General features: G+C 33.4%; 3 protein-coding genes and 1 long non-coding RNA gene across 7 annotated transcripts; 3 read left to right on the top strand and 1 right to left on the bottom strand.

Annotated features, from left to right (window-relative positions):
- The first annotated feature begins 2,087 nt into the window (after positions 1–2,087).
- LOC112492837 (uncharacterized) lies at positions 2,088–7,773 on the top strand. 2 transcript variants are annotated; one of them, XR_007242822.2, is made up of 6 exons: positions 2,088–2,801; positions 3,726–5,106; positions 5,221–6,053; positions 6,191–6,314; positions 7,029–7,118; positions 7,193–7,773. It is a non-coding gene; the product is annotated as an uncharacterized LOC112492837 (long non-coding RNA). The 2 variants fall into 2 exon arrangements; XR_007242823.2 differs by lacking the exon at positions 2,088–2,801 and adding an exon at positions 2,905–2,992.
- Positions 7,774–7,894: 121 nt separating this feature from the next.
- Positions 7,895–11,086, top strand: LOC107425791 (F-box/FBD/LRR-repeat protein At1g13570). Of its 2 annotated transcripts, none has more exons than XM_060820478.1 (5): positions 7,895–8,046; positions 8,175–9,056; positions 9,139–9,306; positions 9,992–10,060; positions 10,136–11,086. In XM_060820478.1, the coding sequence occupies exons 1-5, from the start codon at positions 7,999–8,001 to the stop codon at positions 10,379–10,381; spliced, it is 1,413 nt and encodes a 470-aa protein (XP_060676461.1). In that variant the 5' UTR covers positions 7,895–7,998; the 3' UTR covers positions 10,382–11,086. The 2 variants fall into 2 exon arrangements, with proteins under 2 accessions (XP_060676461.1, XP_060676462.1); XM_060820479.1 differs by having other exon boundaries at positions 9,211–9,306.
- A 206-nt stretch (positions 11,087–11,292) lies between these two features.
- On the top strand, positions 11,293–16,277 carry LOC107425819 (protein NPGR2). Of its 2 annotated transcripts, none has more exons than XM_016035862.4 (6): positions 11,293–11,578; positions 12,175–12,455; positions 12,766–13,018; positions 13,877–15,093; positions 15,443–15,596; positions 15,885–16,277. In XM_016035862.4, exons 1-6 carry the CDS (start codon positions 11,530–11,532, stop codon positions 16,202–16,204), a joined length of 2,274 nt encoding a protein of 757 aa, XP_015891348.2. In that variant the 5' UTR covers positions 11,293–11,529; the 3' UTR covers positions 16,205–16,277. The 2 variants fall into 2 exon arrangements, with proteins under 2 accessions (XP_015891348.2, XP_048336850.1); XM_048480893.2 differs by lacking the exon at positions 11,293–11,578 and adding an exon at positions 11,655–11,811.
- Positions 16,278–17,966: 1,689 nt separating this feature from the next.
- Positions 17,967–20,758, bottom strand: LOC107425792 (polygalacturonase). The gene is made up of 9 exons (XM_048481471.2): positions 20,416–20,758; positions 20,111–20,239; positions 19,713–19,886; positions 19,451–19,471; positions 19,134–19,341; positions 18,944–19,025; positions 18,705–18,813; positions 18,493–18,609; positions 17,967–18,332 (listed from the first exon to the last, which is right to left on the bottom strand). Exons 1-9 carry the CDS (start codon positions 20,719–20,721, stop codon positions 18,111–18,113), a joined length of 1,368 nt encoding a protein of 455 aa, XP_048337428.1. The 5' UTR covers positions 20,722–20,758; the 3' UTR covers positions 17,967–18,110.
- Between the last annotated feature and the right edge of the window lie 1,908 nt (positions 20,759–22,666).

Below are 22,666 nucleotides of genomic sequence, written 5' to 3' on the forward strand. Positions count from 1 at the left end.
TTTACACTAAGAATTATATTTTAAAAGCTAAAGTGAGAGAGTGCATGGTCAACAGACTACTAAAGTGCCTATATTTCAATTGGGGCTCCTATAATTACAGCCTAACCTATAATTACAGCCTAACTTGCACATTTTGACGTGGTGGAAGTCATAAGAGATTGATTATTCCTAAATCTATAATTATTAATTTCAATGTGAGTTTTTTCTATTTTACCCTTGTTATGATGGATTGATAATGGATAAGAGGCTTGTGTATTTCTAATTTATAATATAGAATAGAAATATAGAAATAATAGTATTTAAAAAAAAAAAATTGAATTCTTTTGCCTTTATTTTTTTAAATTTAGTTAGATTTAAAGATAATCTAATTAGATGATCTAAAATGAGGCGAAACCAAAAAATGTTTATTTATGTAATAACCCATTTGTTTTTTCAAAAAGCAATGGAAAACATGCTCATAGTAATATGTTTCAATTCAAGATATAAACAAAGATAAGAATATAAATGTACCACTATTAATAATGTGGAAAATATACCAAATTAATTTATTTGAATTTCTCTATCAATAACAGTATGCATTGCATGGTGAATGTGAAGAAGTAGATAATTATCTCGATAATAACGAGCCAAGTGCATGGTAGATTCACAGTTTACTATCTTGATCCACTTGGTTACATTCGTTCCTATTACAAATAAATAGGGAGATTCAATTCATTTTAAATTAAAGAATTCAAAATGAAAGGTTGGCTCCGTGAAATTGGGTACCACAAATAGGATTTAATAAAAATACTTAGGATTTCATAGAAAATACATCACAATCTTTTATGGAAGAAAATTATTTGTGGTGCTTGTTAGCGTAAGCAACGGTGGGTGGTCAACAATCTAAAGAGTTAGATTAGTTGGACCAAGGGACACGCTATAAAGGAATATTTATATGTATGACCATTAGCGCTGAAGGTGCTAGATAGGTTATCAAAGTATTTATAAAATAATATGGCAAATATATGCTTCATTATTTTATTGATTAACAAATATATATAATTCACATATTTTGATCAAACATGTGGATAAACAAATTTCTGAAAAAATAAAAGAATGTCCAATATGAATGTGAATTGTGAAAATAAATTGTAGACAATATTTTCAAAGAGTCTTTCTATTTAATATTATTGGTGACAATCATAAACTTATATGGTTAATTTTAATTAAAATATTTAATTTTATTATTTTTAAATTAAAATTTTAAAAATGAACAATTTTTAATGATAACCATTTAAATTGTCATGAGCCATATAGATTTTTTTGATTATTTTTTACCAATAGTGACAAATAATATTTTTTATTTTTTAATCTGTACTTTCCAATGTATTTTGAATATGCTTAAAAAGTTTTTTTTTTTTGAAAAAAAAAAAACAAAGGAAAAAATTTGATGGAATATGTAATTAATGAATAGTTAGCAATAGCTATCAATATCTTTTTGCATATTATTATTAGGAGAATAATTTTTTATTTGACTTATATGCATATCAACATTATTAATTTTTTTTAAAAGAATACAGTAATCCACATTTAACATTTTACATGCTCTAAATATAATTCAATATAAATGAATAAAATAATACCAAGTTATTTGATAAATAATTTGGTTATTCTAATATTATTGATGTTATTTTTAATTATTCTAATATTATTGATGTTATTTTTTATATCTCCTTTACAAATTTTATTTTAACCAAATATAGAAAATTAAATTTTTTTGCAATATTTTTAAGGTATTTCTTGTGGCATCTTTGATATATATCCCAGATGAACCTTTCATCTATAGTGGAAGTCAAAATCAAGACTATAATATAAGACATTTTTATCTTTTTGGACATCAATAATAGAATACATGAATGAACGGCTGCTATTCTTATTCTTATTCTTATTCTTCTTCTTCTTCTTCTTCTTCTTCTTCTTCTTCTTATCATTATTATTATTGTTGTCTTAGAATTGAAATTCAATCTATCATTAAATTGCTGATCCGACTTTTTAATTTTTTAATTGTTTTAAAAATATATTAGAGATTAAGAAATATTTTTCTGAACATAACCACCCGTTTCAACGTTTAGCTGACGTGGAAGCTGATGCTGTAATGGCAGTACCACTTGGCATATTGCAGCGTACACATGGCATATTTCCAAACATGCGGGATAAAGACCTATCGAGCTCTGTAAAAGTATGACCACGAGAAGACCGTGCCTTTTACGTCCACGTTACAAGATTTATCGGACGAGATTTCGGTCTCCATCCACTGCTGTTTGTTACTGCGAGAACCAATGTTGTGTATCGACCAAGGCAAGACGATCCCAGCCAGACCCAGTTTGGACCTGGTGTGGAATGATATTATAAAGACCCGATTTTGTAAAATGGGTGAATCGGGTTTTGTGGGTCAATGCCAAGTTTGGTTACGGGTTGAGAGTTTGATACGATTGGATATTCCAATTCCAGTCACAGTGGAGATACCATAGTACTAGCACGAATGAATTTATATTTAAAGTCTCTGGCTCCAAATCTGAACGCTCGGAGGTATAGTGCTTTGACTGCTTGCATATAACTCAGGATCTTAGTCACAAATATTGTGTCGCTTAGTATGGAGACCATCAATTGCTGTGCGTTTCAAGTATGTTCCTCCGGAGGTGACAACGGGGACCCATTTTTACATTTTTACCAAAATCCTTTATTCGCCATGCTAATTGAGCTATTTGGGTATTTCTTTCAATGAATGACACTGTGACTGAAGTTGGATATGGAGTTTTGAGGTTAGTATCCATGAACTCACTGTGCTTTTTTTTTTTTTTCTTGTCTCTTTCTTTTCAGTCAAAAAATATGATTGTGTATGATATATGTTTACTATTTCTTAGGTTTTCAACTATATTGTTGAAAGATTTTACTAATCCTCTTGAACATTTAACCTTGAACAGTTGGAAAATTATGATGTTTTGTCATGAAGGTTAGTTCTCGTGCTTGCTTGCATCTTTTTAAGTTGACCTCAACCATAATGTTAAAAGCATGGTTGTTGTCCTTTCTTTTACGAAATACAAATTTATTAAGAGAAACCAAAAGAGCTGTACATGCACATTTCACAAGATTGTCAACTCATTTAATGTTTTTTTATTTTTATTTTTTATTTTATTTTTCTATTTGGTTTCATATCATTACTAGAGTTTAATTACCAGATTATTATGGTAATGAATTTTGTTATTTGTAGATCTGCAAGGATGAAATAGTCATAAGAAGTAAAATACCACTCCCAGTAAAACAGAGTCCAGTTTTGAAACTATGCATTTGGACATTGGAATTTTCGCCTAGTTTGAATCTTCTGAAACTCTATATTAAGGATCACGATTTTTGTCTGATGAAGCAGGCTCTTGAGCCTTCACAATCCGCATGTTATTCCTGTCCATTCTCACATTGTAGTCATGCTAGTCTTCTGATTAGTGTGATGAAGCAGGCTTCGAAAACCATTTTCTCCTAGAATGGCCGTTTTATAGTTTAACCTGTAGATTTTGGAAAATATAATTTATTATTCAATGTATTGTAAATGTTTGGATTCGTAGACCTAATTCCCAAAAAAAGAAAAAAAAAAAAATCATCTTTGCATCTATACAATAATAAGTTAAAATGGTTCCACCACTTGAATTTCTTGCATAAAACTTACTGATTATTTTTGTTTTATTTGATAGAATTAAAGCAAATGATTCAATGTTCACATCAATTCCTTGAGGTGGTGGAGTTGATTGTGTTTACTGTGCACCCAATAACACTGTTGAGCTAGCCTTGCACTTGCTTGATATTGGTATCTCACTCAAGTTGATAATCATCGATGCCCGCAATCCATTTTGTTTCGAGGATGAAGATGAGGATTCAGCTAAAAGTTGTGCCAAGCAAGAGCAAAACTGAGAGCCAATATCTCCCCAGGGATATAAATATTGTGATCCTCAAATATGAAAGTTTCCATGAAGTTGTAGGTGATGATGTTTATCTCTATCCTCAAGTATGAAAGTTTCCATGAAGTTGTAGGTGATGATGTTTATCTCTTTCGTTCTATGCATTTTATAAAAGTAGAAATAAGCCTTCTTGTTCATCCACAATATAGAAAAGAGGATGTATGGGAAATGTTGTAAATGATGGATTTGGTAGTCAAGTGAAAACAATGCTTGTAGATATAAACTAATCTACCATTGGCAAGACAATGTGCACCTTTCCTATTGTACTGGGATGCTTTTTATTCCTAAAGTTGCTAATTTTAAATGCTTTAATAGTCTTGAATGAGAAGTGCATGAAATTATTTTAAAATGTAACATTTTATTAATTGTTTCTTCATCTTCATGTAATAACCTGGACTTTGAATCCCATGTAAATGTGTATACATATATATACATGTTATATTATGATTCAAAAATTAATCCTAGCGGACTAGCTGACTTAAAAACCAGCTGAGCAATGACCTTTGTTGGAAAAAGTTGATTGCTGATGTGGGCTTGGATACTTGATAAAAGTGAAAAATAGTCAGGGTAGATAAGTTTATGTGAGAGAAGCGACTGTTTTCTTAGTGCCAAAGAAAGGTGCTCTGTTTTTCTCTCTTTGAAGTAGACCTCAAGTTTCAATCCTGGCCATTGTAGATGCTGGTTGTAAGCTTTGTAATTTCTTCTACTTAATGAATCAATCTTGTTCTTCTTTCTTTGCCTGTGGACATAAATCGTCACCTTGACGATCAAACCACTTAAAAGCTTGTGTTTGTTCCTTGATTTTCTCTTCTCTGAGTTTTCTATGTGCTGCTGGTTTTTGTGTCCTTTTGCTGCATATTTAGTTGCTTATGACAGATTTCTAGTTACCCATCACAACAATACATAATTTCAAGATCTATTAAAGAAAAGGAGGATCCCAAAAATAAAAAATAAATAAAAAAATTACTCTTCTTATAAAGTAAGGATTCGAAGCTACAATATTAAGCAAAAGAAAGGTATTTGAAGCAAAAATACAGAGCAAAAGGAAAGGCAATCGTACATACTGGTAATGGGAACAAGGGCTCGTCCCCGCAACGATCCTATGCTGGAAAAGAAGGTAATTCCATCTATTTTCGGTCTTTAAATTCTAAACATTGAATTTATTTTATTTTATTTTATTATTATTTTTTTTACTGAGAAAACTGAAACAAAATTTTTTGGAAATAAATAGGAGGAGGACCATATGAATGAGTTATCGGATGAGATTCTGGTTTCGATTCTGTGCCGGTTGTCACTGGATGAAGCAGCAAGAACGATTGCGCTTTCCCGCAGATGGAAAAGCCTCTGGACCAGCTCAATCATGGCGAGGCATAGGTTGGAACTGGCATGGAACAACACGTCCCTTAAAACAGAGCGGTGCAAGTTTGCAGAATGGGTGGAAGGAGAGCTCAAATTGCGGAGGTCAACATCATCAGCAACTTTGGACATCTTGAGGGTTCAGTACGATTTGAATTCATGATGCTATAAGAGCATTGATGCGTGGGTTTCATTTTCTTGTGAAAAGGGGGTCAAAAGGCTGGAAATGGATTTGACGGGACGGGTCGTAGCAGAAAAGAACACATATACCCATATCATTTTCCAGAGGTTGAAGAGATTTCCGCCATGGTTGAACCTCCTGGTTCACCAACCAAATTCTTTTCACTGAAGGAGCTCTGTCTGATGCATGTCAATGTCAGTGGAGAGGTTATTGAGCTCTTCCTTCCAACTCCCCGTTTCTTGAACGTGTTTTTGTGGAGAGAGCAAAGAGTCTCGTCAGTTTGAAGGTTGCAACTGGCAGTTACATCATCATCATCTGTGAATCTCAAGTATTTGGGAATATGCTTCTGGAATGCTATGAAGTTCCTCAACATCTCTGTGTCGTTTAGACATGATGGACCTATGATTGAAGTGCCTTTTGAGAATGTGCCTATTCTCTCGGAGGTGTCTTCGGGGCACAGTTACCCCTGTTCCATAATAACTATCCAGATATTTGGGTATTTCTCTCAGTTGGATATGGAGTTTGGGGTTCGTATACATATATATATATATATATATGCTATTTGCTTTCTTTATTTCTTTCAGGGCAACAGTAATGGATGCATCTTTATTGCCATTCCTTAGTCTTCAACCATCTGTCTAACAATTTTTATGATGAACCTCAGACATTTCCCGAGTTGAGTAACCTTGAGCAGTTGGAAATGGTGATATCAACACACCATGAGAGGTCTCCTTTGGAACTGTGCTCTGGTAAAGGCAGCTGCTTTCTTGCATAGCTTTGCAATAAAGGTTAGTAATGCTTGGGCTTGGTTGCTTGCCTCTGTTAAGTTGAAAACAAAAGAGCAGGAAAACTAGCCTATAAAATTATAGAAATCACTGAAACAAGGATGCACATCTTCCAACCGTGGCAGGCAAATACCGTTTGCAGTGAATCAGAGTCCAGTATTGAACTATGCATTCTACATTTGAAATTTAAGCCATACTTTGAATCTTATAAAAGAATATATGAAAGATCAAGACTTTAGTCTTATGCAGCAGGCTCTAGAGCATTCACTTTCTGCATGTTATTCTTGTCCATTCTCAAACTGTACTAATGATAGTCTCCAGATTAGTTCCTAGAATGACAGCTTTATAGTTTAACTTGCATTTCCAATGGCAAATGAAATTTGTTGTAGATACCTGGAAGTGGAACCGTGCTTTTTGTGCCACTAAACATATTTTCTCTTTGAAAATTCGTCCGGCTTGTTTATATGCTGGCACCGCATGCGAAAACAACATAAAAAACATACCATATTATGGCCTATGGAACTACTTTTTCTGTAGTGTTTTCACATTCCTGTATGCTTTAAGTTTTTAAGCGCTGTGCATTTTTGCATTATAGGATTAAAATTGTAATCCACCAAATGGGTTTCTTTCTGCGTTCCCATTTGAATTTATTTATATAGATTGAAATAATCCCATAATAAAAATGTAAGAAGATGACCAACTTCATCTTTGTGGCAGATGATTTCCAAGGGGGTGGATCATGGAAGATATCGATGAAGATTCCGATGAAGAGGGTTGTGGAGGTTATCATATACTGAAGAAGGAGAGGTACGGATGTTATAATTATAATTACAGGCTTAGCAGCGGTATGCAGAAAATCATTTATCATTCTGTTGTTTCAGACGATAACTGAAGATAAAATGCAGGAATTAAAGGAAGTTATTAGATGTTCACATCAATTCCTCGAAGAGGTATAGTTGATTGGGTTTACTGGGAATCCAAATGTAGTTGAGCTAGCCTTGCACTTGCTTGAGATTGCTATCTCACTGAAGGAGAAAACCATCCATGCCCGCATTCCATTTTGTTTTGAGTAGACCGAGGACGAGAAGGCTATAAATTGTGCGAAGCAACTAAGTGCCCGTATATCCCCATGGATAAATGTTTGTGAACTTCAGTTTGGAAGTTTCCATGAAGTTGTGTAGTTTGCTAACAGGCGTAGGTGATTTATTTTCTTTTTTGTGCCATACATGTAAAAAGGGCCTTATTTTGTTCATCCAATGTATAGAAAAAGGATGTTGGATGAAATGTTGTAAATGACGAATTTGGTAATTATTTTTGAAAGCATATTATGGGGTTCCTTGACCTTATATTGAGATGCATTTTTGTTCCAAAAATTTTCATCAACATGAACTTAATGCTTTTTTTTTAAGTGTTTCATTAGTTGAATGGTAAGTGCCTGAAACTATTTTAAAAAATGAACATTTATTAATTTAGACTTAAAATATTTTAATTACGGATATTTCATGTAAATGCATAACCAAAAATAAATAAATAAATTTCTAAGGAGGCAAAGATACAGAATCTTTATATATATATATATACGGAGCTTGTAAATCAAAGTTGGAAGCCACAATATTGAGCAAAAGAAGAAGGTATCTGAAGCCAAAACAGAGCAAGAGGACGACGATCATATTCATACGTACTCGCAATGGGAACAGGGGTTGGTTCCGGCAACAATACTATGCTGGAGAAGAAGGTAATTCCATCTCTTTCCACCTTAGAATTCAATCTTTCTTCTTTTTATTTCTTTCTTTCGCTGTTTCTTTCTTTCTTTCTTACTTTTCTTCATTTTTTCTTTTACTGAATTCATTTGGAAATAATTAGGACCGTATCAGCGAATTACCGAACGAAATTCTGGTTTCGATTCTAAACCGGTTGTCAATGGAAGAAGCAACAAGAACGAGTGTGCTTTCTCGCAGATGGAAAAAGCTCCCCACAATGTCATTCATAGCGAGGCATAGTCTTGAACTGGTATGGAACACTTCCGGCACAACAGGAAACTGGGACTTTTCTGGCAATACAGACAAGTGGGACTTTGTAGAATGGGTGGACAGAATACTGGCATTGCGTAGCTCAACAACAAAAAAAGCATCGGTAACTCTGGGCGACTTGGCGATTCGTTATGATTTGAATCGAAGTTTCCAAAAATACATTGATGGGTGGGTTTCGTTTGCTTGTGAAAAGGGTGTGAAGAGGCTGGAATTGGATTTCTCGGGTAGTACTGAAAAAAAAGGGATATTAGTCCCATATGGTTTTCCACAAGTTGAAAAGATTTGCACCATGTCAAAGCCTTGTGGTTCACCAACCAGCTTCTACTCCCTCAAGGAGCTGCGACTGATTGACTTGAATGTCAGTGGGGAGGTTCTTGAACATTTTCTGTCCAACTCTCCGTTTCTTGAACGCCTTTTCGTGGACAGATCGCAGAGTCTCGTCAATTTGAAGGTTGGCAGTTCATCGTCATCTTTGAATCTCAAGTGTTTGGGGATACGCCTCTGTTATGGAATGAGGTCCCTCAAGATCTCTGCTCCAAATCTTGTGTCGTTTAGATATGATGGGTATATGAAATATCTGTTTTTTGAGAATGTTCCTATTCTCTCAGAGCTGTCTTTGGGGGACATTGCTCCCTATTTCATAAGTTACGACGCCAACCGGCTATTTGGGCATTTATCTCAGTTGAGGAAACTCAAATTGGATATGGATCTCTCCGTATGTATCCTCTTCGCTCTTTCTTTCTTTATTTCAGTGCAACAATATGAATGCATGTGTTGTCTTTATTGCTATTCCTTAGGTCTTCAGCAATGTGGCTTCCAATTTTTACAATGAACCTCAAACATTTCTCAAGTTGAATAACCTTGAGCAGTTGGAAATGGTGATATCATCAGAACATAATTTGTGTCTCCTTTGGACCTGTGCGCTGGTTAAGGCAGCTCCTTTCTTGCGTAGGTTTGCAATAGAGGTTAGTTGTGCTCGTGTTTGCTTGCGTGTATCTTTCAAGTTGAACTTAATCAGAGTGCCTAAAGCTTGATTATTATTTGGCCTTTGCTGAAGTACAAGTACATTGATGAGATAAAAAAGAAAACAGCTGAAAAACTAGCATATACAATATTATTGCAACATGGATGCACATCTTCCAACAGTGGCATTTCATTTACATATAGGAAGGTTGTGTAATTGTATATAATAGATGCCTAGTAGGCTGAAATGGAACATATTGTTTAAAGTTGATTTAATAGGATTTGTAGATGAACTAGTTGTTAAGTCAGGGTATGTATTGAATACAAGAAGATTTTTTGGGCTTTGTGAAAACGTATTTGGGTTTTCCAGTGCTGGCTTTTATATACCCTTATTGGTGCCTAGACGCTGCCTTTTAGTTGGGAGTATGTTGTGGGTTTCAAAAGTAGGATTACAAGATTAATATGGTAACAAATTGTGTAGTTTCTGTCCAAGTGCTGTATTATACTATTACTCATAACACATTTGTCTATGTTCAAGTTTTAAAAACAATGAGCATTTTTGCAATATACAGCTGAAATTGCAATCCACCATTTGAGTTTCGTTCTGTTTTGACGTTTGAAATTTATATAGATTGAAGTAATCCCATAATGAAATGTAAGAATATGACTAGCTTCATCTTTGTGCAGATGACTTTTGAGACAGATGATGTTTGGCGTGAGGACTTATGTGATCATGCACTTACAGACTTACCAGCAGTGTGTAGATAATCGTTTATCCTTTTGTGTTTGAGCATAAAACTTAAAAACTTATTCATAATTCTGTCGTTTCAGGTACCTGAAGATTATGAAAAGGAATTACTGAAAGTCATTAGATGTTCGCATCCATTTCTCGAGGTGGTAGAGTTAACTGGGTTTACTGGGAATCCAAATACAGTTGAGCTAGCGTCTCACTTGCTTGCGATTGCTATTTCACTGAAGGAGATAATCATCGGCACGACAAAGGACGAAAAGGCTAGAAAGAGTGCTGAGCGACTAAGAGCTCGAATATCCCCGGGGGTTAATCTAGTGCTTCTATAGTTTTGAAATGTCTTTTTTGAGTTCGTAGTTTTGTAGCAGCATTAGCAGGTGATCTCTGTTTGTCCCTGTACATAAGTAGAAAAATGGTTCCATGGAAAGTTTTAAACGAAGAAGTTGGTGGACTGGTAGTTCAGACATAACAATAGAAAAAATGCACATGTCTACAATGGATTGAACATAACAATAGAAAAAATGTACATGTCTACAATGGATTGAACAATGTATGCATATTTTGATATAACTTCGGGATAATTGTCTGAGAGATGTGTTGTGTGTGTATGTTTATAGATATACAATTGTTTATCATGATAGATACAGGAAATTTAATCACCTGAATTATCTTTAGGATCATATAAATGAATTTTTGGGTGGGTTTTTGTTGGTAATAGTGTTTCTTTAGTACTCATCGGTTCGGTTGCTGTGTATGGCTTAAAATTTTACTTTTTCAGATGTACCATTTTGTTAATTTATTTAGCCTGCATATTTTAATTCAGGTAACTTTCTAGTTCAAAATTGAAACACACAAGAAAATTTTTGTGGATTTACAAAATAATAATAATAATAACTAAAACAAACGTTTTCCATGAGTTTATCGAATGAAAAGGAAGCCAGAAATAAAAATAAAATAAAAGGAATTTATTGCACTGCACATGCATAAATAAAAAAAATAAAAAAATAAATTATTGTCGGCTACATGACAAAGAGGTTGTAGTTATTAACCGTTTACCGCCAGCTGAGAAAAAAGTGTGAGATGTCTTCCACGTGGCATAGAATGAGCCTCAGCGATTGCGATAATAATATAAGGAAAAATTACAAGTGGGCTACCGGACAAGAATTTCTGCTTCCCAAAAATTTTGTTTTTTTATTATTTATTCTCTCCTATTCCTCGAATTCATAAAACCCTCCGAAAATCTTCTACCTCACGATTCCTTTGTGATTCCCAGACACTGTTTTTTACCCAAATCAGAAAGCTAAAGAAAACCCAACAAAAAGAAAAAGATAGCCTATGAAAAACTACATTAAAGAAAGCTTTTTTTTCATGCTTTGGATGCTTGACTGAATCAAAGGACACTGCTTTGATTTGGAAAAAAAATAATAATTTAAGGAAAAAAAAAAAATCCGATTGAAAGTGATGGATTTTGCTGTAGATGCCTTGTGGGCTCTCAGCATCTGTTTTACTTCTTGGAAAAACAAAAGGTGAGTACTTTTTTTTTTTTTTTTCTTGAATCGGTGGTTGTTCTGTCTATTTCCTAGGGTTTTTAATTGTCAATTGTGTTGATTATTTCTCAATTATTATGACCCTGTGATTATTTTATGGTTGTCAATAAAGGGTTGTTTGTGGGTAGAGTTGAAGTTTGATGGTGGTTGTTGGAATTTTTTTTGTAAGCGGGGTTTCTGAAATTATATATTTGGGTTTTTGCCCTTGATAGGTAACATTTTTGTTTATTTTGATGGCTGGGCGTTAGGTGTTGGCTTTGAATTATGTCAAATTTTTTTATTTTTTATTTTTATTTTTAATTTCTTCGTTGCTTTAATTTTTAATTCCTATTTCGATTTTTTTTTTTTCCTTGTAATTTGCTTTTGTTTACTTGAAACTGTTGATTATTATTGTCTTTTGCTTATGAAAATGTTTCAAACTTTTTTTTAATGGTTGAGAACTGGTAAGAGTATTCATCAACTTATTTTACTTGTAATATGAGAATTTTTGGTGAACTTGATCAAGGAGCGTGTGTCAGTTTTTAAACACAGAGGTTCTGATTTACTGTTGGGTGTGCTTTTTTTTGGTGGTTAAGATTTTGGCACCCACTGCAACAGTATGAGGAGGAATAGGAAAGGAAAGGGGAGGAGAAGTGAAATTAAGCGGAACTTCGGAAAGATAATGAAGTGTCTATGCAGTGGAGAGCAGTTAAGGCCGGCAAATGAAATGTTTCCTTCTTCAGAATCCCTTGCAACCAAGGATTACATAACAAGTGAGAGTTCGTCACGGGCTGGTGAAGTTATCAAGAAGCGTGACACTGTTAACATTGAAGAAGCTGAATCATCACTGCGAGAGAGTGGTTCTTTGAACTACGAGGTTTGTTGCTTAATCAAAAGTTCTTCATCTCTTGAGTAATCAGTTTTGTTTGATTCACTTACTTTCTGTTTGGTGAATTTTATTGTGCAATATTTATGAGCTTAGTAATTAGTTCTTATATTTGCTGTTCTTTCTATAAGTATATCAAGCAAGCATTCTTCCTTTATAAATAGCTGCTCATTTATCATTTTGTCTCAATTAATTTGGTAAGAGCATGTTTCTTTGACTTGAAGATTTTAAAACAGAGTGTTGGCAGATTATCATGTTGGTCCGTCCCTGTTTCTAGGATTGATGTATTTGCAATTTGCAGGAAGCAAGAGCATTGTTGGGCAGATATGAATATCAGAAAGGAAACATTGAAGCAGCTCTCCATGTATTTGAAGGAATTGATATATCTGCAGCGATTCCCAAAATAAAAATTTCCCTTGCTAGACGAGTAGAACAACGTAAGCGACGTTCTCAAAGTTTTTCAGCCCCACCTATGTCTATACATGCTATCAGTTTACTTTTGGAAGCGATCTTACTTAAATCAAAGTCATTGCAGGGTCTTGGGAGATATAAAGGTATTTGCTATCTGTTGATTACATTTGCTTTTTCTTTTAGATTCTTTCAAGCCAGAACATGTGAATTCACATGTTTATAACCTGCACTCCTGACCCTTCACTGATTGCCTTAAGATATGAGATATTATTTTCCATATGCTCCTTTAGTCTCTTTTTTATTTTTAAATTCTACGAGGATGCTGGTTGTTGTCACACATGGAAAACTCTTGAGTTACTTGAAACTTTTTATACCTTTTTGGGACTTTATAAACTTTTTTAGTTGCTATAAAATCCTGGAACAAGTCAAACATCTTTTCCCTACAGAATGGTTAAAACTTAAAAACGAAATGTCTGTTAAAGTTGAGCTTATATTCTTTTGGTAGTCAATGATAAAGCTTATGGAAATTCAATAGTTACATGGATTTAATAGTAGCCTTCAATCCTATTCCATTTCCTGGACATATCATTTGAATTACTGTTCCTACTACCAATTTATATAGACTCTTATGGCAACATCAATAAAACATGTGTTGCCACTGTGCTTTTCATTTTAATATAAAAGTTTATGTATAATATACAAGATTCTTTATAGAATATATATTTTCTTAATATCTACATTAGTTTGAGTAAAAATTGAAATGACTATAATTTGAATTGATGATTGTCTTTTGTTGCATTACCCTATGGTGTGAAGTTATTTTATATAGGATGGGAAACTACTGAATGTACCCAACAGATGTTAGCTTTGATTATTAGTACTTCGAATTAAACCTTCTATGCTATCCAAAAAAGAAAAAAAGAGAGAGGCATTTGTGAGCTTTGCATGACACTCAAACTATTTTGTGCAGGACTGATGTATATTTTCAATTGTTCTTGCAGAAGCAGCTCAATCATGCAAAGTTATTCTGGACATTATTGAATCTTCATTACCCAAAGGCTTGCCTGAAAACTTTGGTCCTGACTGTAAATTGCAGGAGACTGTAAATAAGGCTGTTGAGTTGCTACCAGAATTATGGAAACTTGCTGATTGTCTGCACGAAGCAATCTTGTCATATAGACGGGCTCTACTTCATCATTGGAACCTTGACGCTGAAACAGTTGCTAGGATTCAAAAAGAATTTGCCATTTTTCTTCTGTACAGTGGAGGTGAAGCAAGCCCCCCAAACCTCCGATCTCAAATGGACAGTTCGTTTGTACCAAAGAATAATTTAGAAGAGGCTATACTTCTGTTTATGATATTACTAAAAAAAGTTTCTTTGAAGAGAATTGAGTGGGATCCATCCATTTTGGATCACCTTTCATTTGCTCTATCTGTTTCTGGGGATTTCAGAGCTTTAGCTAATCAAGTAGAAGAGTTGCTTCCCAGGATCATTCAACAAAAAGACAAACATCACATTCTAGCTCTTTGTTATTCTGCAGCAGGCGACAACTTGGTTGCTTTGAATCTGCTGAAGAAATTATTGAGTCGTAGGGAGGATCCAAAATTTGTTCCGGGTTTATTACTGGCATCAAAGATATGTGGAGAAAACCCCAGTCTTGCAGAAGAAGGGGTACATTTTGCTCGCAGAGCCCTGGAAAGTTTAGATGGTAGATGTGAACAGTTGGAAAGTACTGCCAATTTTCTATTGGGTCTTTCACTTTCAGAGCAGTCTAAATCAGCTGTTGCAGATTCTGAGAGGCTGTCAAGACAATCTGAGGCACTTCAGGCCCTGGAAACTGCTGCGAGAATGACAAAAATGAGAGACCCCATTTTTCTTTATAATCTCAGTCTTGAAAATGCTGAGCAGAGAAAGTTGGATACTGCACTTCATTATGCCAAGAAAATGCTGAAAATGGAAAGTGGGTCTAATTTAAAAGGTTGGTTATTGTTAGCACGGATATTATCAGCTCAGAAAAGGTTTGTGGATGCTGAATCAATTATAGATGCTGCTCTGGATCAGACTGGGAAATGGGATCAAGGAGAACTGTTGCGAACAAAAGCAAAACTTCAAATTTCGCAGGGTCAAGTGAGAAGTGCCATTGAGACATACACTCGGCTTCTTGCTGTTCTTCAAGTTCAGAGTAAAAGCTTTGGGTTCGACAAGAAGCTACATAAGGTACGTCAAAGATTTAGTTTCCATTTATTAAGTCAAATATTTTTATAAGAAAATGTTTCTTCGAAATACATATATACATGTTCCTGCATGTGTTCATCTTTTTGCAAAGGAACAAAATGTTTCTAGAATTGTATCAGCCTTTCATTGCATAAAGAGTAGATCTCAAAAATGGTTTTTTGAAATTGTTTGTTGTTTTTCACCTCATAGTAAAATATTTATATCATCCTTCATTGCTTTCATATGGTGTGTGTTGGGGGTGAGAAGTGGTCGGTCTGCGTCTCTCTGACTTTTTGATGCTTTTCATAGAAAGTGATTTCACGGCAGTTTCTTCTCTGTTTTTCCATTACAGTATGGTAGAATTTTTGCTAGAAGTTTTGAATTGGAGATCTGGCATGACTTGGCTTATGTGTACATAAGCCTGTCACGGTGGCGTGATGCTGAGACTTGTCTTTCTAAATCGAAGTCCATCAGTTCTTACTCTTCCACTAGATGTCATCTCACAGGTAAGTTTGGATTATTGCCCTTAGACTGCGTTTTTCCTTTAAGCTCCATCATTTTGTAAGATTTTTATGTGTAACTATGTTCACCCAAGAATTAACCGTGCAGTAAACCATATTCAGTTTTGTAGGAGGTGTTGAATGTGTAATTATTTTGTTGTTTTCAGAGGAAAACTAACAAGAAAATTTTCAAAATCAATGTAATTACTTCTGCGTTTGCAAGAAGTTTATGGATTCTCTTTGTATATTGTTCCGGACCTCCAAAGTCATCTGAAACTGTGATCAATTTTGCAGGTGTACTATATGAAGCACAGGGCCTCTACAAGGAAGCTCTAAAGGCATTTTTTGATGCTTTGAACATAGATCCCTCCCATGCACCGAGCTTGGTTTCTGCAGCAGTAGTTCTTAGGCGGCTTGGTGACAAATCGCGAGCAGTTGTCCGAAGCTTTTTGATGGATGCGTTGCGGGTAGACAGAATGAACTATTCGGCGTGGTATAATCTCGGCTTACTTTATAAAGACAATGCTACTGCTTCATCATCGGTAGAAGCCTCCGAATGTTTTGCAGCTGCACTCTTTCTTGAAGAGACTGAACCTGTTGAGCCCTTTAGATGACAATAGTATTTATATAATATATATACTATTAATTAATTTATACAACAATATATTTTATTTATTTATTTATTTTCCTTTGGTTTTGAATATAGTTGAGATTGTTTGGCTTAGAAGAAGGCCATTGGAGACTTTACACACTCTTCAAAAGGATGTCAAAATCACATTTTTATTTTTTTCTATTTATAAATTTTTTATTTTTATAAAAAATGAAGAAATCAGTGAATGTACTATTCGATTACTTGAGGCTAAAATTGAGTGCTTTGATTGTTGAATGGTGGGAATTTCCTAGTTCATGGGTACTAGGATTTTTGGAAGAGAATTTCCTAGGTCATGGGTAATAGGATTTTTGGAAGAGAGATTGGAAAAAAAAAAAAAAAAAAAAAGGAGTACCGTACTAGATGGTAAAGAATAATCTGCCTATTAGTTAGTGAACTAAATACAACGTATATATATATGTTATTATTATTTTTTAATGTTAAATAAACCAGGAATTAATTTGTTGTCTCTTGTTTCGTCTCAGTTGCGACCTATATTATATCGATTAAAATGATTCGCAAAAGAGATGTACCATGCTAGATGGTTTATGAATATATTTGCTTGGTGGACATTTCACCTAACACAAATAAAATGATTTGCTAAACAAGTATAAAATGAACTCAGAGAGCAGCAAGTGTATGACAAAAAGAACTGAAATGGAGAGATGAATTAGAAAATGAAAGTAAAAACATGTAAAAATATGCAGAGCAAAAATGGAGTAGTGTTCTTGATCTTCATTTTTATAGACTGAGGTTACCCACTATTGTTATGTTCAAATTTCTCGAATCAGGAAATTCTTGCAAGTAGAACCCCTTTTTCCTTATGTTTGAAATCGATTTGAATGTTGACCATGAATTACAACAAATCCTCATTAATCCCCAAATCAAATGTGGATGAAATAGCAATGTTTCATAATAAACTCTAGTCTAATCTGCGCTTGTTTAATTTTTTCAAAATATATTTATTATTCCAAAAAGGGACTCTTGGCCTTTATTCAAGACCTTGATTTATCTACTCCTTTAATCTACAAATTTACCATTATTAATGTTACTTTATTTTTATTAAAAAAAATAAAACCAACGGGTAAACCATGCAGAGACACTATTTTTATGCATGTCAACATGATTTATGTGCACATAAATCAAAATTATTTTGTGATTTTATTCATGATAAAAACGTTGTCACAAGAGACAACAAGTGTCACAATATTAATTACATCCTTTTTATTATTCCAAATGACAATAAAATTTTAAAACCGTCTTTTATTCTTTCCAATAATCAAACCAATCATCAATCATTGTGGTCTCATGTATCTATATATATATATATATATAGAAATTCTATGGTGAGGACGGTCCGCATGAGGACTGCAGTATTAGTGGCGGTTTTTTATAGTATTAACGACTGTTTTTTAGAAAATCATTACCAATACTATGAAAAATCATCACTAATACTGTGGTCCGCATAAGGACCATCCATACCATAGACGGACTATATATATATATATATATATATGAATCCTCCATGTTTGCAGCTTTGGAGTAAAACCCGACAAAGAAAAGTCACAGGACGACTGGGATTTGGTCAAACATCCTAGGACAGCCTAGTTACGACCAGTTTGTAGTACTAACATGGCTTATATATTCTCTCTTAACCATTTACCATGTGGGTTTTTCCATTTTAGCCACTGCTAAAAAGACCCATTTAAAAAGTATTCAACCATGAATCGTATTAAAGAATAATTTGTATATTAATTAACTAATTAAAGTTATAATAATCCGTTATATGATATATATACATACAGATATTTGATATATGTCATACAATCAGTCTCTTGTAACGTCAACATATAATAAAAGACCGACTGCTATTAAGGACATAGTGGTGTAACAAGTTCAATGTGATCGAATTGAACATTGTTGCATAAGGCTTTGGACATTTCTCCTCTTCCATTCTGTTTGAGATTTATATCCTGCAACACAATCCCCTGACATGCAAAGCTCTTGCTGCAATCAAAATTGATGGCAATGTCCGATGCACTTGTCCCTTTGATGTTTTCATACAGCACATTTTTCACCTGGATTGCAGATCTCTGTCATTACAATCAAGAAAAACAGATTAATTATTTGCAGTTTGCATTGGAAATATATAAATCCAGGTTCATAATTTAATTGCCTCCTTTTTTTTTCTTTCTTTTTAAAAAAAAGAAAAAAAATTATTTTTAAATTTAAATGGGGTTTTGGAAAAGGAACCTGTGGTTTGCAAGGTGTGATTTGGTCGCAGTAGTTTTGGTCAATTATTATAGGGTTGGTGACGCTCTGCATTTCAATGTTGAGAAATTTGATGTTGCTTGCACTTCCTGACCCTCCCTGAATATTTGTTAAACATCATGTCATTGCGTATGTATGTTGTACATGTTTGTGACTATTTTGGGTGCTTTAGTTGCATTTAGTTTTTAACTTACTTGCCAAGTTTTGATCCTAACTCCGTTGTCTGTTCCCAAAAACTTTGCTCTGTTTACTGTCACTCCTGAAACATAGGCTTCTGAATTTCCTTCTCCCAAGCTTCCAATACTGAGAGTGAAAATGTGAATATATATATATATATATATTTATATGGAATTAATACCATTAAGTTTACAATATATGAAAGAAACAAAAAGCAATCATGAAGAGTAGATATGTAAAAATGGTAATTAATTACCTAATTCCATGACCTGGTCCACATGTTATGTCCGTGGCTTGCACTTCTCGGGACCCACTTACGATTGAAATGCAATCATCACCTTGAGATCATATATGTAGTAGGAATTTAGGGCCATTATTGGACATTCAATAGCATACATATGTTATAGAAATTGTTTTGTTTGTGGTTTTCATTTTAATGTATATACCTGTTGCTATAGTGGAGCTAGAAATCTTGATGTTCTGGGAATTTGTGACATGAATTCCATCAGTGTTGGGACTGTTCTCTGGTGCAGTTACTATGAGATTTGAAGCTTCAACTTTCATGCAATTCTCGAAAGAGACATGCATTTTTTGTGCGTCTTGGATTCTCAGATTCTTCACCACTAAGTTGTTGCACTTGTAGAAGGTTATAGCCTGCGGCCAACAAATTAATCCACATATATGCATTACATCATAGAGATCGATCTCCAAAACGAATAGAGTAGACTAATGAGTTGAAGCAGATGAAGCTGTTTCGACATACCGTTGGCGCATCCTTGCAAGGCTGCAACGAATCGGTAAAACAGACAAAAAACAGTAGTTAAGAGTTTTGGAAGACCAAAATATAACATAATTTTAATATGTCAAAGGCTCTTATCCAAAAAATCTCAGACAATTTTATCCAGAACAATATTAAATAATATATTGTCCGATAAAAATTCCCAAATAACATGTTGTTGACGGATAAAAATTGTCCAATTCCTAGGTAAAAACCTTACTATATAAATATATTATATAAGACTTACAAGAGCTTTATTGGTTTTGCATGAGTTCTGCCACCAGATCTGGCCATTGCCATTGATGGTTCCAGTTTTACCACCATCAACTATTAGATTTTGAACACTCTCAAAAACAATCCAGTGCCTATCATCTCCTTTATAGTCTTTTCGATCGTTAGATGCTTCTATGCTTCCATAAATCTAAGCAAGTTCCACATATATGCAATTAATTAACTATTCCATTTATATATATATCTATAGTCTTAATCACATCAGAATATATTGACTTTATAAAATTAAAATAAAATACAAATTAATTAAAATAGAATGGTTATATTTACACTTATTTGCACTGTATAATACTGGCTTTATAAAGTTAAAATACCTTTGATATATATATATATATTATACGTATAGAGGCTGACCTGCAACGTAAGATGAGATCTGCATGGTCCGGTGAACCTGATTGGTTTAACAAGATATTTGTTTTTTGGCACAACAAGACGTGCTGCAACATTAGAAGAACAAGCTCTCTCCCACGCCTTTTTAAAAGCCTGAAAACATGACGCCATATTTATTAATAAACCACAAAGCAAATATCAAAAACACACACGTGCACACACACACACACACACACACACACACACACACACACACACATATACATATATAACAAGAAAAACTTCCATGCTTCAATTTAATTTATTATTCACGTAATTAATTAATGTACCAATGTATCATCTTTTCCATCCCCTCTAGCTCCAAAATCAATAACATTAACTGTTTGAACGGAAGCGGCCAATTTTCTACGCGGAATAGGAGCTCTTAAATTGATCATGTTATTGAACTTGGAATCAATATCTTTAATGGTACTGGTTGTGAAGGACAAACTAGGGAATGGTCTAGACTTATCATGAGCAAAAGGAGGGGGTGGTTTATTAATATCATTATGTGGGAAAAAGCTGTAACATAAATCAAAAGAGATGAAAACAATGAAAATGAAGGAAAAGTACATGTGAGGTTTTGTTGAAGCCATGGTTTCTCTATAACTTTGTAATAATAGTATGAAAATGAGTTAGGCATGTAATAATGATGAGGATGATGAGTGTACATAGCGTATTTATAGGCAGTGCCGAGAGTGAATCGAGGGGCTGCTGAAAGCCAGCTGCTAATTGCTTTTTGTGTATTGATCGGAGGTATGGTCCAAGGCACGATAGATTGAGACGAAACAATCACCTTGACAAGAGGCTTTGACTTTTGCTTCATAAATTCCACGTTGTAAATTGCAATAAGCAATCCCAACTTAATTTACCTCCACATATGTACATCTTATATGCATTCATATTGGACTTTAAATTGCTTGGATCTATATTTTATATATATGTGTGTATACATACATATATATATGTATAGATATATATATTGCCAAAAAAGAGATCTAAAAGTTGGTATTTGAATATTATAATCCAAAAGGAAGATGGTGAACAAATTAAATTACCAATATTTCATCATCAATCACTTCTTGGATAAGAAAGTCGAGAATATAGAGAAGGGACAAAGTTTTGAGTGAAAGGAAATACTTTTTGCAGTAACCAAAAGTCTTTATTTTAGCATTAAATTTATATTATTACTCTTTTCTCACACATGCACTTGTACAAATTATGTCCTATTAATTAATCACATGCAAATACATAATTTTCATAAAAATATAAGGTTAATTGCAATATTATGATATCCACAATTTTTAGATTTTGCAATTTAGATCTTTTAACTTTTTCCAATGTATCAATTTGAATTTTCAATTTGTTGCAATTTGATTCTTTTTACCTTTTAACTAATAGGATTTAACAACTATTTTACGTAATTTATTAAACAATATTAAATTTTGAACAAAAAATATACTAAAATGTAGAATTTTAAACTAATTTTAAAAATTTGCAGATTTTAATATCTTTTAGTTTGAAATTGAACATGGTTTAATACTACCAATAATCTTTATTAACTCTGTTTTTGGAATAAAAAAATACTGAAATGTAAAAATTTAAAAATAGTTTTAATATTTTGCATTCTAATATTTTTTTATTTTAAAAACTAATGTAGTTTAATATTATTTATGTAAGATGGCTGTAAAACCATATACTTAAAAATCAAACAAAGTTCAAATTATAATAAATAAAAAATTAAAATTCTAAATTACTGAGTTAAAAAGTTGAAGTTTAAATTAAAAAATTCTTAAAATTAAAATTATTAAAGTACAATTAATCCAAAGAAAGAAAAAAAGTTATATAATCTCATGATAAAATTGTGATGGTCCGGTAATATACAAGGCACATACACCATTAACATTGTATGATAAATAAATTCAAATGTAAGATAATAAGTGCTTAAAAATTGAAGGAAATGTGATCCCAACTGGCTTGGTGGTTCATTGTATGTGTTTGGGAATTTTGCATGAAGTGTATATGTATATATATATATATATATATTAGTTACGCATGCAATTGGAAAGAAGTTAAAATAATGGCAAAAACAAAGTTGGAAACATGTATGAGAAAGTGGGCTTTAGGCTGTGAATTATGATTAGCTCTATAGCTAACCGATCAGGTTAAACACGCATGCCCATCCCAAAGAGTGTGGGTTTGGCTAACTTTCACCAAATTAACGTTGCCGTACGTGACATGTATGGAAGGTCCTAGTGATATCTATATATGACCAGGAATAAGAGCAACCAATCTTGATCATTAAAAAAAAAAAAAAAAAAAAAAAAAAAGAATTCTTACTTTGTACTAAAACCATATATATATATATATATATATATTCTACCAACAGATATTTTGCATTTTAATATCGCAGGTCGTTATTTTTGGTTTGAACTATATATATTTGGTAATATACCATGCTAGTCTGCCATGTGTGTCATTTTTGGTTGTCAATTTTGAATTACATTCCCAACAGCCACATACATCACGGGTATGGTATGG

This window comes from Ziziphus jujuba, chromosome 9 (genome assembly GCF_031755915.1).
Source record: "Ziziphus jujuba cultivar Dongzao chromosome 9, ASM3175591v1".
NCBI classification, from domain to species: domain Eukaryota; kingdom Viridiplantae; phylum Streptophyta; class Magnoliopsida; order Rosales; family Rhamnaceae; genus Ziziphus; species Ziziphus jujuba.

Bases quoted from the DNA above. Each gene is read 5' to 3' on its own strand.
- LOC107425791 (XM_060820478.1), top strand. From the start codon at position 7,999: ATGGGAACAGGGGTTGGTTCCGGCAACAATACTATGCTGGAGAAGAAG. The intron at 9,057-9,138 runs GTATGTATCCTC...GCTATTCCTTAG, and splicing joins AATTGGATATGGATCTCTCC to GTCTTCAGCAATGTGGCTTC. The intron at 10,061-10,135 runs GTGTGTAGATAA...CTGTCGTTTCAG, and splicing joins CACTTACAGACTTACCAGCA to GTACCTGAAGATTATGAAAA.
- LOC107425819 (XM_016035862.4), top strand. From the start codon at position 11,530: ATGCCTTGTGGGCTCTCAGCATCTGTTTTACTTCTTGGAAAAACAAAA. The intron at 11,579-12,174 runs GTGAGTACTTTT...TTGGTGGTTAAG, and splicing joins ACTTCTTGGAAAAACAAAAG to ATTTTGGCACCCACTGCAAC. The intron at 15,094-15,442 runs GTACGTCAAAGA...TTTCCATTACAG, and splicing joins TCGACAAGAAGCTACATAAG to TATGGTAGAATTTTTGCTAG.
- LOC107425792 (XM_048481471.2), bottom strand. From the start codon at position 20,721: ATGGCTTCAACAAAACCTCACATGTACTTTTCCTTCATTTTCATTGTT. The intron at 19,887-20,110 runs GTCAGCCTCTAT...GAACTTGCTTAG, and splicing joins GATCTCATCTTACGTTGCAG to ATTTATGGAAGCATAGAAGC. The intron at 18,814-18,943 runs GTAATTAATTAC...TTTCACTCTCAG, and splicing joins GGACCAGGTCATGGAATTAG to TATTGGAAGCTTGGGAGAAG.